The sequence below is a fragment of the Rattus norvegicus genome, chromosome 2, assembly GCF_021556685.1.
Source record: "Rattus norvegicus strain SHRSP/BbbUtx chromosome 2, alternate assembly SHRSP_T2T, whole genome shotgun sequence".
NCBI lineage: Eukaryota > Metazoa > Chordata > Mammalia > Rodentia > Muridae > Rattus > Rattus norvegicus.
In genome coordinates this window covers 108,379,154-108,395,185 of record NC_141535.1, presented here as the reverse complement: position 1 = coordinate 108,395,185, position 16,032 = coordinate 108,379,154, and the positions used below count along the sequence as shown (strand labels likewise).

At 36.2% G+C, this 16,032-nt stretch overlaps 1 protein-coding gene across 2 annotated transcripts in view; it reads left to right on the top strand.

Moving 5' to 3' along the window:
• Naaladl2 (N-acetylated alpha-linked acidic dipeptidase-like 2) overlaps positions 1-16,032 on the top strand; it is a 1,374,648-nt gene that overhangs the window by 949,806 nt on the left and 408,810 nt on the right. For both annotated transcript variants that reach the window (XM_087630578.1, NM_001447432.1), the window contains 1 exon segment: positions 13,848-13,940. In XM_087630578.1, the coding sequence (XP_087486704.1) occupies positions 13,848-13,940 (93 nt within the window).

Below are 16,032 nucleotides of genomic sequence, written 5' to 3'. Positions count from 1 at the left end.
ATAAAATTGTTTTCAACCAAAAGTCATCAAAAAAGATAAGGAAGAACACTTCATATACATCAAGGGAAAAATCCACCAAGAAGAACTCTCAATCCTAAATATCTATGCACAAATTAAAGGGCACCTACATACATAAAAGAAACCTTACTAAAGCTCAAAGCACACATTGCACCTCACACAATAATAGTAGGAGATTTCAACACCCCAATCTCATCAATGGACAGATCATGGAAGCAGAAATTAAAGAAAGACATAGACAGACTAAGAGAATTTATGAACCAAATAGACTTAACAGACATTTATAGGACATTCTGCCCTAAAACAAGATGATATACCTTCTTCTCACAATCTCATGTTACTTTCTCCAAAATTGACTGTATAATCGTGGACAAAACAGGCCTCATCAGATACAGAAAGATAGAAATAATCCAACGTGTCCTATCAGACCACCCAGATCACCACGGGCTAAAGCTGGTCTTCAATAACACTAAGGAAAGAATGCCCACATATACATGAAAGTTAAACAATACTGTACTCAATGATAACCTGGTCAAGGAAGAAATAAAGAAATTAAAAACTTCTTAGAATATAATGAAAATGAAGGTACAACATACCCAAACTTATGGGACACAATGAAAGCTGTGCTAAGAGGAAAACTCATAGCTCTGAGTGCCTGCAGAAAGAAACAGGAGAGAGCATATATCAGCAGCTTGACAGCCCACCTAAAAGCTCTAGAACAAAAAGAAGCAAATGCACCCAGGATGAGTAGAAGGCAGGAAATAATCAAACTCAGAGCTGAAATCAACCCAGTAGAAACAAAAGGGACTATAAAAAGAATCAACAAACCAAAAGCTGATTCTTTAAGAAAATCAACGAGATAGATAAACCCTTAGCCAGATTAACCAGAGGACACTGAGTGTGTGTCCAAATTAACAAAATCAGAAATGGAAAGGGAGACATAACAACAGAATCAAAGGATAGTCAAATACCTCAGATCTTACTACAAAAGCCTATATTCAACAGAACTTGAAAATCTGGAAAAATGGATAATTTCCTAGACACATACAGGTAGCAAAGTTAAATCAAGAGCAGATAAACCATTTAAACAACCCCATAACTACTAAAGAAATAGAAGCAATCATTAAAAGTCACTCAACCAAAAAGAGCCCGGGTCCAGATGGGTTCAGTGCAGAATTCTATCACACCTTCATAGAAGACCTCATACCAATACTGTCCAAACTATTCCACAAAATTGAAACAGTCAGAGCGCTACTGAATTCCTTCTATGAAGTCACAACTATACTTATAGCGAAATCACACAAAGACCCAAGAAAGTAAGAGATCTTCAAACCAATTTCCCTTATGAATATTGACACAAAAATACTCAATAAAATTCTTGCAAACCAAATTCTAGAACACATCAAAACAATCATCCATCATGATCAAGTAGACTTCATCTCAGGTATGCAGGGATGGTTTAAAATATGGAAAATCATCAATGTAATTCATTATATAAACAAACTGAAAGAACAAAACCACATGATCATTTCATTAGATGCTGAGAAAGCATTTGACAAAATTCAAAACCCCTTCACAATAAAAATCCTGGAAAGAACAGGAATTCAAGGCCCATACCTAAACATAGTAAAAGCCATACAGCAAACCAGTAGCTAACATTAAACTAAATGGAGAGAAACTTGAAGCAATCCCATTAAAATCAGGGACTAGACAAGGCTGCCCACTCTCTCCCTACTTATTCAATACAGTTCTGGAAGTCCTATCCAGAGCAATCAGACAACAAACGGATATCAAATGGATAGAGATTGGAAAGGAAAAAGTCAAAATATCACTATTTGCAGATGATACAATAGTATATTTAAGGGATCCCAAAAGGTCCACCAGAGATCTACTAAACCTGATTAACACCTTCAGCAAAGTGGCTGGGTATAAAATTAACTCAAATAAATGAATAGCTTTCCTCTACACAAAAGAGAAACAAGCTGAGAAAGAAATTAGGGAAACGACACCCTTCATAATAGTCCCAAATAACATAAAATATCTTGGTGTCACTTTAACCAAGCAAGTGAAAGATCTGCTTATAAGAACTTCAGGCCTTTGAAGAAAGAAATTGAAGATCTCAGAAGATGGAAAGATCTCCCATGCTCATGGATTGGCAGGATTAATGTAGTAAAAATTGTCATTTTAACAAAAGAGATCTATAGATTCAATGCAAACCCCATCAAAATTACAATATATTTCCTCATAGAGTTATACAGAACAGTTTTCAAATTTATCTGGAATGACAAAAAACCCAGGGTAGCTAAAACTATCCTAACAATAAAAGGACTTCTGGGTGAATCACTATCCCTTAACTCAAGCAGTATTACAGAGCAATAGTGAAAACAACTGTATGGTATTGATACAGAGACTGGCAGATAGACCAGTCGAATAGAACTGAAGACCCAGAAATGAACCCACACACCTATGGCAACTTGATTTTTGACAAAGGAGCCAAAACCATGCAATGGAAAAAAGACAGCATTTTCAGCAAATGGTGCTGGTTCAACTGGAGGTCAGCATGTAGAAGAATGCAGATCAATCCATGTTTATCACCCTGTACAAAGCTTAAGTCCAAGTGGATCAAGGACCTCCACATCAAACCAGATACACTCAAACTAACAGAAGAAAAAGCGGGGAATAATCTCAAACACATGGGCCCTGGAGAAAATTTCCTGAACAAAACACCAATGGCTTATGCTCTAAGATCAAGAGTCAACAAATGGGATCTCATAAAACTGCAAAGCTTCTCTAAGTGTCTTCTCTAAGACACTTTCATTAGGACAAAATGGCAACCAACAGATTGGGAAAAGATCTTTACCAATCCTACAACTGATAGAGGGCTTATATCCAAAATATATAAAGAACTCACGAAGTTAGATTGCAGGGAGGCAAATAACTCTATTAAAAATGGTGTTCAGAGCTAAACAAAGTATTCACAGCTGAGGAATGTCGAATGGCTGAGTAGAACCTAAGGAAATGTTCAAAATCTTTCATCATAAGAGAAATCCAAATCAAAACAACCCTGAGATTCTATCTCACAACAGTCAGAATGGCTACGATCAAGCTCTCCAGCGACAGCAGATGCTGGTGAGGATGTTGAGAAAGAGGATCACTCCTCTGTTGGTGGTATTGCAGACTGGTTCAATCATTTTGGAAATCAGTCTGGAGGTTCTTCATATAATTGCACTACCTGCGGACCCAGCTGTATCACTCTTGGGCATATACCCAAAAGATGCTCAAATATATAACAAAGACACATGCTCCATTATGCTCATAGCTGCCTTATTTACAATAGGCAGAAGATGGAAAGAACCCAGATGTTCATCAACGTAGGAATGGATACAGAAAATGTGGTACATCTACACCATGGAATACAACCCAGCTATCAAAAACAATGACTTTATGAAATTCATAGGCAAATGGATGAAACTAGAAAATATCATGCTGAATGAGGTAACCCAATCACAGAAAAACACATATGGTATACACTCATTGAGAAGTGGATATTAGCCCAAATGCTCGAATTACCCTAGATGCACAGAACACATGATACTCAAGAAGGATGACCAAAGGATGCCTCGCTCCTTCCATGAAAGAGGAACAAGAATACCCTTAAGAGGGGATAGGGAGGCAAAGTTTAGAACAGAGGCTGAAGGAACGCCCATTCAGAGCCTGCCGCACATGTGGCTCATCCATAGACAGCCACCAAACTAGATAAGATGGATGAACCAAAGAAGTGCAGGCTGACAGATACCGGATATATATCTCTCCTGAGAGACACAGCCAGAATACAGCAAATACATAGGCAAATGCCAGGAGCAGACCACTGAACTTAGAACGAGATCCCCATTTAAGGAATCAGAGAAAGGACTGAAAGAGCTGAAGGGACCTGAGACCCCATATGAACAACAATGCCAACCAACCAGAGCTTCCAGGGACTAAGCCACTACCCAAAGACTTTACATTGACTGACCCTGGGCTCCAACTGCATAGGTAGCAATGAATAGACTAGTAAGGGCACCAGTGGAAGGGGAAGCCGTTGGTCCTGCCAAGGTTGTACTGCAGTGAACAGGACTCTTGGGGGGAGGGCGGTAAGTGGGGGAGAATGGAGAGTGGAACAGCCATATAGAGTGGGAAGGGGAGGGCTTAGAGGGATGTTTTCCTGGAACCGGGAAAGGGAATAACATTTGAAATATAAATAAGAAACACCCAATTTAATAAAGATGGGGGGAAAAAAGCAAACTGCAGACAGGGTTGCCCCTATATCTGAACCCTCCCAGGACAAGTACCACAACCATTATAACCAATAACACAAATATTATAACCAATCATAATAACCAATAGTATAATCATCACAATCAAAACCACAACCATAAATAACAAATAACAATAATTACAACAAACAACACAAAAATTATAACAAATAATACAACAATTATAACAAATAACACAACCATTGTAACCATTATCATCTTTATCATCTTTCTGCTACATACTTCACTGGCATCTATCATTTCAATAGTGTCCCAGTGGCAGGAATCTCAAATCAGCCTCATGGATTGCTTAGTACTGTCCTTTCTCCTGTTTCCCTGAATCTGACTTCTCTTCTCATTTCCACCAATGCCTCTTTAATTTTCCAGACCAATTCTTCAGATTACCCAGTATGCAACTTTCTAGTTAATTCTTTCAGGCTATGAAAATCGGCAATAGCAATGCTGTGTCTTTCCCATTGCTTCTTCTTTATGATAAATGGTGTCATTTTGCTCTACCACTGAATACTGTGGAATACTGTGCTTGCATGTTTTCTTAATTCAAGGCACACATTTCTACTTTTCTTTTTCAGACCAGTCTGAACTGATGTATGCATCCTGCCTACATTTCTACTACTTCTACCTATTAGTCTTCATTATTGTTGGAGTGATGACCAAATTACTGATGACATTGTTTAATTACATGTACCAATTTCACTCCATAGTGAATGAATTTTTTCTAATTTGATTGGAATTTTTATTTTTTATAAACATTACTATCCAATTATTATTGAGTTTGTATTTGTTTTCCTAACTAATCAAGAAGTTATAATATAATACTATCTTTGCTGGGATTGGCTTAACAGTTTTATTATGGAATTTTGCTATCATACTCAACTTCAGAGACAACAGTTTAAACAAACCCATAAACTGATCAGACACCTTTAGGCCAATTTTCTTTTCTTGCTTTTGCTCTAACACAGTATCACAATGCTGCTCCTATTGCCAAAGTTCTCCAAAGCAAATGTCATGGACTTCAATGGATGCTTCTGTAGATGAGAGAAGGGAATGAGAACCCTGTAATCGTGACTCGAATCATGTTTAACCAGACTAGCATTCTGTAAATTTCTCCAGTACTTCAAGCTTAAGTATCTTTGCTATCTAAAAAGAAATGTTGGTTGGTCAAATCAGAATTTAATCGAAGCCTGCATGATGGATTTGATTGTTCGTTCTTTGAAAATTCTGAATGTTATTAAAATAACAGCTCTTCCTTTCCCATGGCCACGTAGTTTTAATTAAATAATTTTGCTGTCTTCCATAATGACTTGTCTCCTGTGTGCTGAGCCAGTGTTGTGCCTGACACTAAGCTACATTGCCAGTGCCTTTCTTTCACTTGAATTAAAAGGTAGTGCTATAATTTCCTTATCCCCATTCTTTCTTCTACATTTCCCCCTCATTTCACAGCCTTCTCTTCTTTAAGCATCATTGTTGCCCACAGATATAAATGAATACATGCATAGATACAACTGGTTGAGTCTATTCATTATTGTCTCTCACAAGCTGTTCTGGGCTATCTGTTTAGACCAGGCTAGCCTTCGACTCTTTATCGTCCACTTCTACTCTCAAGTCCTGGGATCAAAGCCATGCAACAACACAATGAGCTTCCTTGATTTTTTTAATCATATCTTTTAATCTAATTTTATATAGTTTAATTGTTTTTAATGTACATGCCAGAAAATATTCTTTTCAATTTTCTCCAACTTTTTAATGCAGGATAATTTTATACATGCATATAATTTGTTTTGATCTAATCTACCCTCCACATCACTCTCTTAAAATTCTTCCCTATCATCCCACATTATTTTCTGCCTGACTATGTGTTTATTGTTACAAAATCTACAAGAAAATACTTTCATTTTTTAAGTACAATTATCGAACCTTGCCCAGTATTGCAACCTCAGCCTGCATTCTGTGCCTTTTGCTACTCCACATTTTTCTTGGCTCATTTCTTAGTTTCTGGTAGAATAGGAATTTCAAAATGATCTCATACGTTTCTACCTCAACCTTGCTTATAGACATTTCTCAAAAAGTTAAAAAATATTATTTTAAAAAGATATTCTTGTCTAGAAAGTAAGAACTACAGGCTTCCCATGTTTGTGGCTTTGGAGAAGTTCTTTAAAATATTAGTCAAGAAACAAGGCTTAGAATATAGTTATCTTTCATATTATATTTCAACCAAAATATATAAGGATATCAATACACTGATATGTGATCACTTGATGCATACCATCTAATTATCTCTCAGTATATACAGCTACCAGTCATACATATATCTATCTCCATCACTCACCTGTTTTTCCATTTCATATAAGATCATTTGTTTCTCATGATACTACACCGGCTAAGTAATGTGATCAGATCATCTGTATGTAATCAGCTGTTGCTGCTTGCCCTGTCTCCAAAGGAAGTTTTTTTTTCACTGTAGTCTGACAAGTCAGACACTTGCTTGTTGGAACTCTTCCTCCTACACTAAGGTTCTGCCTGCTTCTGCTATCAAATAGCTACCAAACTACCAAACAACTGGATTCACATTCCAGTTGTGACCAGTGCATCTCGTCAACTCTTACATTCACCTGTGTTCTCAATGTCCTTCACTAATCTCATCAATGCCTTGACTGTTGTTTCCTTCCCCATTCTTTGTCATCTCTCTCTCGTGCTGCTGCTCCCATCCCTGTTTTTCACTTTGACAACTTTCAGATTCTTTCTTTCCTGGTTGTTCGTTTTGTTTGTTTGTTTACTTTTACCCTAAAATAAATTGGTGTTTTCTTCTTTTACTATTTTTCAATTATTTTCACCATTTGTCCCTCATTTATATACTGCTTCTGATATTATTTATAGAGCTCCCATTTTTATTTCTTTTATCTTTTGGCTGTACTTGTTTGGTTTCTATCATCTCTGTTGACTCTCTGGAAGTATTTCTCCATGTTAACATCAAGACTTTGTATCTATCCTTTTTTATAACCAGTATGTCTTTTGTTATATTTCTTAGAACTATTATACGTTATATAACAATCATTTAATTATTTTAGCCTTGGTCCTAATTGATATCTGGTGTGTTCCAGGTCTTAGTCACATCATTTATGGCATCATGTCTGTTAAAATTGGTGACATTGTGGGGTGCATTAGCAGTGTATTGTGCCATCTTATTTAGTTGTACATTGTATTAGTCGGGTTCTCCAGAGTCACAGAACTTATGAGTAATCTCTATATAGTAAGGGAAGTCTAACTCCTCAACAATGGTCAGCAGCAGCTGTGTATGGAAATCTAGCAGTTGCTCAGTCCCACCAGGCAGTCAAGTGAAGAAGAGAGAATTTTCCTTCCTTCAATGTCCTTATGTAGGTCTCTAGCAGAAGATGTGGCCCAGATTAAAGATGTGTACCACCACACAAGGATCTGGGACTTTCTTTGTCCCAGATATCCTTGAATTCAGAGATCATCTTGCTTTAGTCTCTTGGGATTCATAGCAAATATGCCTCAAGATGTTCTTTCCAAGATCCAGGTAGAAACTTGCATTTCCCAGCCTCAAGATTAGGATGACAGGTGAGCATTCCAATTCTGAATTGTAGTTCATTCCAGATATAATCAAATTGACAATCGGAAATGGCCACTACATGCATGTACATCTCTTATGTGAGCTCTTGCTGCAATCTATTTAACATTTTCCTCCCTTATGATTAATGGGGAGACACGGCTTAGGGTCAGGACCTAGTCTACACCTTCCTGAGTCAATGGGCTAAGTGGCAATTTCTTCAGGTATTATGAAACTATTCTAAAGTACCCTGATTTTCTGCCAGTTCAGTAGGCAGTTTAAGTGTCAAGGGTTTTTGTTTTTTTTTTTTTTGTTTTTTTTTGTTTTTTTGTTATTAGATGCTGTCGTAGGAAGAAAAATATATCCTTGAGTTTTACAAGGACCATCTCTGGAGATTTAGAGAAGGAAATAAATACCTGAAAAGGAAAGTTTTTGCAATCTCTTTGCAATAGAGTTTCAGCCCGGTAGGCATGGGGAGGCCTGACTAACCTGATTTCTGTCCTACTTGGTAATTACTCTGTCTTCACAGTGTCTGTCCATATGATCTGAGTGTAGCCATTTCATGCATCCTGTGGACCTATCTGTATCACTTGCACTGTGTTAATATTTCTCAATATTTTTTTCCATTTGAACAGCTGCATATTTATCATTATTTTCTAAGCCATTTCTCTGTTAGGGGTATTTTTGTTGCTTCCTCTTATTTGTACTGTAGAATATGCTGCAGAGAGCTAAATTACTCCTTGCGCAAAATACAGGACATCTAGTGTTGCTTTTATGAACAGGCACTTTGCCTTGTCAGTGGGTCGTTTACTTTAGTAATGGCAGCAGTGGTAAATGGACCTTTAGGACCTTTAGAATGTCAGGTTAGCCCAAATTTAAAGTATGATCATGGTTCTGTTGGATTGAAAGAAAATAGAATATATATATATATATATATGTGTGTGTGTGTGTGTGTGTGTATATATATATGTATATATATATATGTATATATATATATATATATCTCAATATATTAGTACATAGCAGGACACACATAGATGAGAATAAAGATAAATAGAAGAAATGTGACATTTTGCTAAGTTACTATTTTATTATTTGGACCTATACTTTGCACAGCGCTCCTTAAAGCAGTTGTTCTGTTACCTGAGAGATTATAGTATAAATGGAAAAGTGGTTGTCAGTCTTTTCTCTGACTCTGTGCTAATTGACTAAACTGATGAAATGGTGCCTCTACTGCTGTTTCCATCAAAAAAGCTGCATAAGCAGCTGCTTAGGCAAAGCTACTCTTCATAGCAGCAACAATAGCTATGGGGAAATTTACCAGAGGAATATTAAGACAAGGCAAGATTGATTGGTCACATTACAATTTTGTTGGATAGTAAAGAGAAGCCTTGTGAAAACAATGCACACAGAATTAATCCATCAGAATCTGTATAGCATTTTGGAAGTGGAGTGATAGCTTGGTTGTAAAGCATGTGCTTCAAAAGCAAAAACATCCAAGTTTTAGTCCCATAAACCTCATAACAAAGCCTGGTGTGGCAGTGCCAACTGTGATGCCAGTGCTAGAGAGGCAAAGAAAAGTACATCCCTAATGCTCACTGGCCAGACAGTCTAACTTCCTTCAAGAGTTCCTGTTCAGTTAGAGACTCTGCCTCAAAAATATATAGGATAGATCCAGAGAGAAGCCTCTTGAAATGTAGTTATCCTTTGGCCTCCGCCTACATGTACACACATGTACATGCTAGCCTGAACATATACACATGTGTGCACTTGCATGCAAGCATGTGCACGTGTGTACACACAAACACACACTGCTGTTTCCATCAAAAAAACTGCATAAGCAGCTGCTTAGGCAAAGCTACATTTCATAGCAGCAACAATATCTCCAGAGAGAGAGAGACAGAGACAGAGACAGAGTCAGAGACAGAGAGACAGAAGATTTAATAGATAAAAACCTCACAGCATTGCTAAAGTTATATGAAAATTCATTATCACTGGAGAAAAGGGTAATAATTTTGCAATTATTGATAGAGAAAACACAGAGTGCTTCTAGAATAATAAGCATTACATGAATTTCAAATTTGAACACTGGAAAAATATATGGAATTCTGAAACTACTGAATAGTTTGTGCATTGTTGATACTAAAGTTTTCTAAAATATTATTCTCTATCCACAAGATAAGCTATAGGTCTTGAACAAATCTCACTTCATACCAATGCATCAGTGACTTATAGAACTCATTTGATATCTGTAGTTATAGAAGAAATGGATGTCAAAACAATACTGGCTATTAAAAATAGTTAAAATCAATATACAGATGTTTTAATAGAAGTGTTAAAAATAAGTATCTGTAAAATAGTAGGTCTCCATGTATAAACATTAATGTTTTATAACTACATAGAAAGTCTATATACTTAAACTTATGAATATATTAAGATTAAAAAGCAGTGAAAATCATTTAAATGAAGACATTTTGGTGAATATAATAATATATTCAGGTAAAATTTGAGAAGTATCAATATATATTTGATATGGTGGTAAGGAAATATAAAGAAAATATTTCATATTTGAATCTTAGCTTTTTCAGTAGAAGAGATATTATCCACTTTTTATAATCTTATAGAATCTGTAAGAAGATAGAAGGAGCCTAAAATATTTGGAAGTTTGTATAATCCACATAATAACAGTAATCTAGAACAAAGGAGCTGTAATGTTACCAAATAAATATTTACACTAGTACACTTATGTGTTATGTATGAAATAACACCAAGGATAACACATGCCTTGACAAAACTGCTCATTCCAGAAATACAAATATCTGTCAACTTTGTAGAGTAGAGCACTTCTGGCTATTTCCATAGATGACTCAACATCTGCTTATGGGAAAACCTCTTAGCCAAGAAAGAATAGGTTTGAATTTCTTAATTTGATAAAAGGCATTCCCAGAAACATATATCAAGAATGTTTTAAAAGATAAAATGTTAAAAACATTCTACTTAAGTTAATAATAAAAGACAAGGATCAAAGACTTCTGGTTTTGCCCAATTTCTGTCTGCTCTGCATGGGCTCCAGGACAAAATAATAGGTTGCTAGCAAGAAGCAATGAGGTTAAGGAGATTTCTCAGTGGGTAATATCTGTGATCTCCTCTGGAGGAAGAGACTGGAGGACCCCTGGGCGTTGCTTGTCAGTCTGTCTATCCAGGGGTTAAGTTTCAGGTTAAGTGAGAGCCCTTGTGTGACTATAAAGGGAGGCTGGGAAGATGGCTCAGCAATGAAAGGAGGGCTAGAAACATAGGTCAGTGGTCAAAAACTTGACACATGCCTGTAAAGAGTGAAAATTGTATTTCTAGAATCCAAATCAAAAGTTGATGGAGTATATTTGCTTATTAGTTATTTCTGTACTTGGAATCTACAGAGCAAACTAGCTGGTGAAACTAGCCATATCAAGTAGAAATGGGATCATCTGAAAGACCCCATCTCAATGATTAAGGTAGACTGTGCTCAAGGAAAATTCCTGCTATCAACATCAAATCTCTAATTTCAGGTACAAATACACACACACACACACACACACACACACACACACACACACACACACACACACAGAGACAAGCATAGTCCTCAGACACATGCACATGAAAATCAGTAAATGTAACAATAGAGAATGATACCATATGCCACCCTGTTGTCAAACTCTAGTTTCCACATGTGTAGACACAGGTGTGCATGCTTATGGGCCAAAGAACATCTGCACAGATACTCATATATGCACATTAAAGAGATGAAAGAAAAACCAACTGACTTCCTTAAAAATTACCAAAATTAATAACCCTATGGACCCTGTGTCATACTGAAGGATATCTAGAAATGTTCTTATAAATCAAAGGCATAAAATTAAAGGGCATTATTTGGTTGGTGAGCAAGGCAGCAAGCACATACTGGCTGGTCCGAGGGCCCCCACACACATACAGTGAAGGTCTGCTTGGTCTGGCATCAGTGGGAGAAGATGCACCTAATCCTTGAGGGACTTTAGGCTCCAGGGGAAGGTGGAGGCATGGTGGGGGAGAGAGCACCCTCTCGGAGCCAAGGGGGAAGAGGAATTGGCTGAGAAACTGTTGGATGGGGGCGGGGGTGTGTTCAGGAGGAGGGTAATAGCTGGAGTGCAAATAAATCAAATAATTTAAAGTAAATGGCTGGTGAAATATGTATGAAATCATAAAAGTATACTCAATAATAGGTATACAAACCTTTTGAGGAGAAAATATAAAATTCTGTTGACAGACCAAAAGGCATCTGATAATAACTAAGAAGTATTACCATGGTAATAACAAAAGAGTGAATATCATTTCCTCAGATAGGTCTATGGGTACCTTGCAATCCTAGGGAAATACCTCTCAACAGTGTTTTCAGGAAATTTGGTATTAAATTTCATATAAAAATAGCAGTTTAAAGTAATTGTATGGAGACTATGTGATGATACAGAAGCTATTTTAATTCAAACAGTAGGACCAAGGTTAAAAAAAAGACACATAGAAAATCTAAAATAAACCCAAAAGTAGTAGAAATCTATATGATCGCAGTTTCAATTAGACAATATCCAATACATTATGTAATAACAATTGACTTTCACCAGCCAACACCTGGACCAGATCACCAACTGAACCTCACCAGAACTACCACGGTCTAAACCACAAACCACTGAGTACATATGGAGAGACCCATGACTCCAACCACATATGTGGCAGAGGATGGCATTGTCCAATATCAGTGGGAGGAAAAGTCCTTGATCCTGTGAAGGCTTGTTTTCCCAATGTAGGGTAATGCCAGGGCAGTGAGGTTGGAGTGGGTGGATGGGAATGGGAGCATCCTTATAGAAGCAGGAGAAGGGTGAAGGGGCTATGGGAATGGGGAAACAGGAGATAACATTTGAGATGTAAATACGTAAAATATCAATGAAAAATAAAATTATAAAAAAGAAAAATCCTATGTTAGTGTTTCAAAAACTTAAGAGCATGTGGATTACATGTAACTAAATCAAGAAACTATTTCTACCTTCAATTTTTTTATTACACTTATTTATTTATTGGAAGGAACACATAAGAACCATGGAACATGAACTAAAGAACACAGGACAATGTCCTGAATTCAGTTCTCTCTGTCTACTATATGGGTTCCAGGTACAGGATTCAAATCATCACTCCAGGCATTAACTGCTTTTGCCTCCTGAGTCAGCCATAAGGAAGTGCTTTCTAAGCTAAACCAAACAAAATAACCCACCCTCAAATTATCAATCCAATCCCTAGAAATTCTATGCCTTCTTTTGGCCTCCACGGGCAATGCACATATGTGGTACACAAAAACACATGCATGCAAAACATAAAATATATAAAATGTTTTTTAAAAAAGTAGAGAAATTAGTAGTGATTAATTATACAATCTATGAAAATGGGATGCATTATATGAAAATGGGTTGTAGAAATGTTGCATTGTAAAGTACTTCATAATTGTTTTTACATGTTAAAATAGCAGTGAGTCCCACAGAGAAAGTGTGTGCTGTCCTTTTCACAGAATCAATTGTATCTTCCCATTTTCCTCTGTCTCTATCTGCAAACAGCTTTTTCTCAACCACAGCAGCAGTTTCTGGTGTGTTCTTGTTTTGGAGACTGTGTGGTAACAAATATGAGGTATAGACATATCTCTCCATGACTTTCAGAATCAGGAAGTGAGTAATATTCTCAAGGTCATCATAAAATAACAGATTCCTAAACCAATGTCTGCTTAAAATATTGTAAAATGCTTGTCAACAAAAAGTGTAACTATAGCTATATGAGATTATCAAATTCTGTGGAATTATTTTGTTGATGGTACTAACTAAACAATTTCTAATGTTTAGAGGGAAACAAACACCAGAATATAGATTAAAGAGTCTTTTAATTTTTTTTTACAGAAAAGAGAACTGTCAGTTTGCAGGTACAGACAGTCACAAAATTTAAGACAGTGTCTAATGTTGTTGGATATCTAAGAGGTTTGACATCACCAGGTAAGTACGGTTAAGTAGTTGTAACCTAGTCTGTAATTCATATGAAACAACCAAACATTTTCTCTGTTTCATAATAATTTTAAAATGAAGTTCAGTATGCTACCATATATTATAAAATTATAGAGTATGTATAACATATGTATAACATATATGTGTGTGTCTTTATAAATGTGTACATATATACACATACACATACACATATATACATACATATATCTATATATACACACATATACATACATATACATACACAGGTTTAGATGACTGTAAGAATGGATTGGTATGAATGTTTAATGTATTTTTTCTTTCCTACAATAGCTCATCAACAATAAGCTTTAGCAAGCACAGTATTTTAAAGACCAGGGAAAGGAAAGGAGAGGTAGAGTTTATATTTATGTTAAATTGACGTGGGAATAAATAGTCGATATTCCTTATATTACTTTCCATGATACTGTGGAAATTTTTAGTTTAACGAAAGAATAATTTAAAAGAAAATAGCACAGGTTTTAGTGATGCAGTTTTTGAAAACGAATCAAATTTTTTTTCAAAGCAAATCCTTCTAATTCTTAAGCTCTGTCTCATTATTGGCTTGACTCATAGATCTGATCAATGCCTGTAATTTTTGGTTTCAAAGGATTTTATGGAAATGATTATCTGTTTACATATTAAATATTTTACTAATATGGACTGCTGAAGGGATCTTAATCTAGAAACTAAGAATCAATCTAATTGTTACATATATCAATTAGCAGAGTCACCCTGGCAGACTCTGTCTCATCACAAACTAGATCACAAATTGTTACACATGGTTTTATTTATTGTGTATGAGAAAGGAGAGAGAGGGGGAGGAAGAGAGGGAGAGGGAGAGAGGGAGGTAGAATGAGAGAAAGAGAGGGAGAGAGGGAGGTAGAAGGATGTAGAATGAGTGACAGGGGGAGGGAGAGGGAAAGGGAAAGAGAGAGAGAGAGAGAGAGAGAGAGAGAGAGAGAGAGAGAGAGAGAGAGAGAGAGAGAGAGAGAGAATGAGAGAGAATGATATAATCACAGCAGTGCTATGGTGGGTATATGGACATCAGAGGACAATTTAGGGAGTTACTACTGTCCTCCCATCACAGGTTCCAGGGACTGACCCCAGCCCGGCAAGCTTGTGGGCTAACAGCTTTAATTCACTCAGCCAATCTGCCATCCCTAGAGCACCATTAAGGTTTTATTGCACTCAGACCACTTCTGTGGATATGACTGGGACACTTATTCAATTTCTCCTTGGAGAATTATTCTTCTCCGTGGCACTAGTTAAATTGACCTAATTGCTGACCCAGAGAATTTTGAAATCAAGTTTTATTTCCTCCCTATTTCTCGACAGCCAACTCTTAAAAATTTCATGCAGTGTACTGATTCTCCATGATTCCTTTATTATACAACCTGTCATCAGAGCATCCTTAGACACAAACAGAAATGAACTTGGAAATCCATATGCTTGCATTTCACCAATTTATGTGTCTTTCATTTCAGTGAGTCCAATGAAGTATGAAAATATTTATTAATACTGTTTTATTTGTACTCATTACAGAAAAACACACAGTTGTACAAAGTATACTGAATTCATGCTAAAGAAACTTAAAACTACAAAACAATTACATGCAAAGGTTTTTGAATTCTATGTAAAAAGAAATAAATAAAATGAAAAGAATTCCTTGTTCATGAGATCTTATTTGCTGATGCTAAATTTCAGAAAGTGTTAATATATTCAGAATACAGTCCATCAAAAGCAGCAATTTTATATATTTCTGATATATGGGTAAATAAATGCCCAAGAATTAAGTGTTTGAATATATACCAATGTAATTTTGCATACAGCTTTATATCCCATCACATATATCTTAAGAAAGTGTTAGAAGATTGTATCATTGGCGGTTCCAGTTCAATACTGAAATTTTTAATGATTCTATACCATTATAATTTTTATAGCCTGCTTCCTTCCCATGTAGTCAAGGGACACTTCTTTTATTCCATGTAGATGTATGACTTGCTTTATGTTGGATACTTTTCCTGTGTATATAATAAGGGAAGGTGTGTCAATCCTCAGATATGGA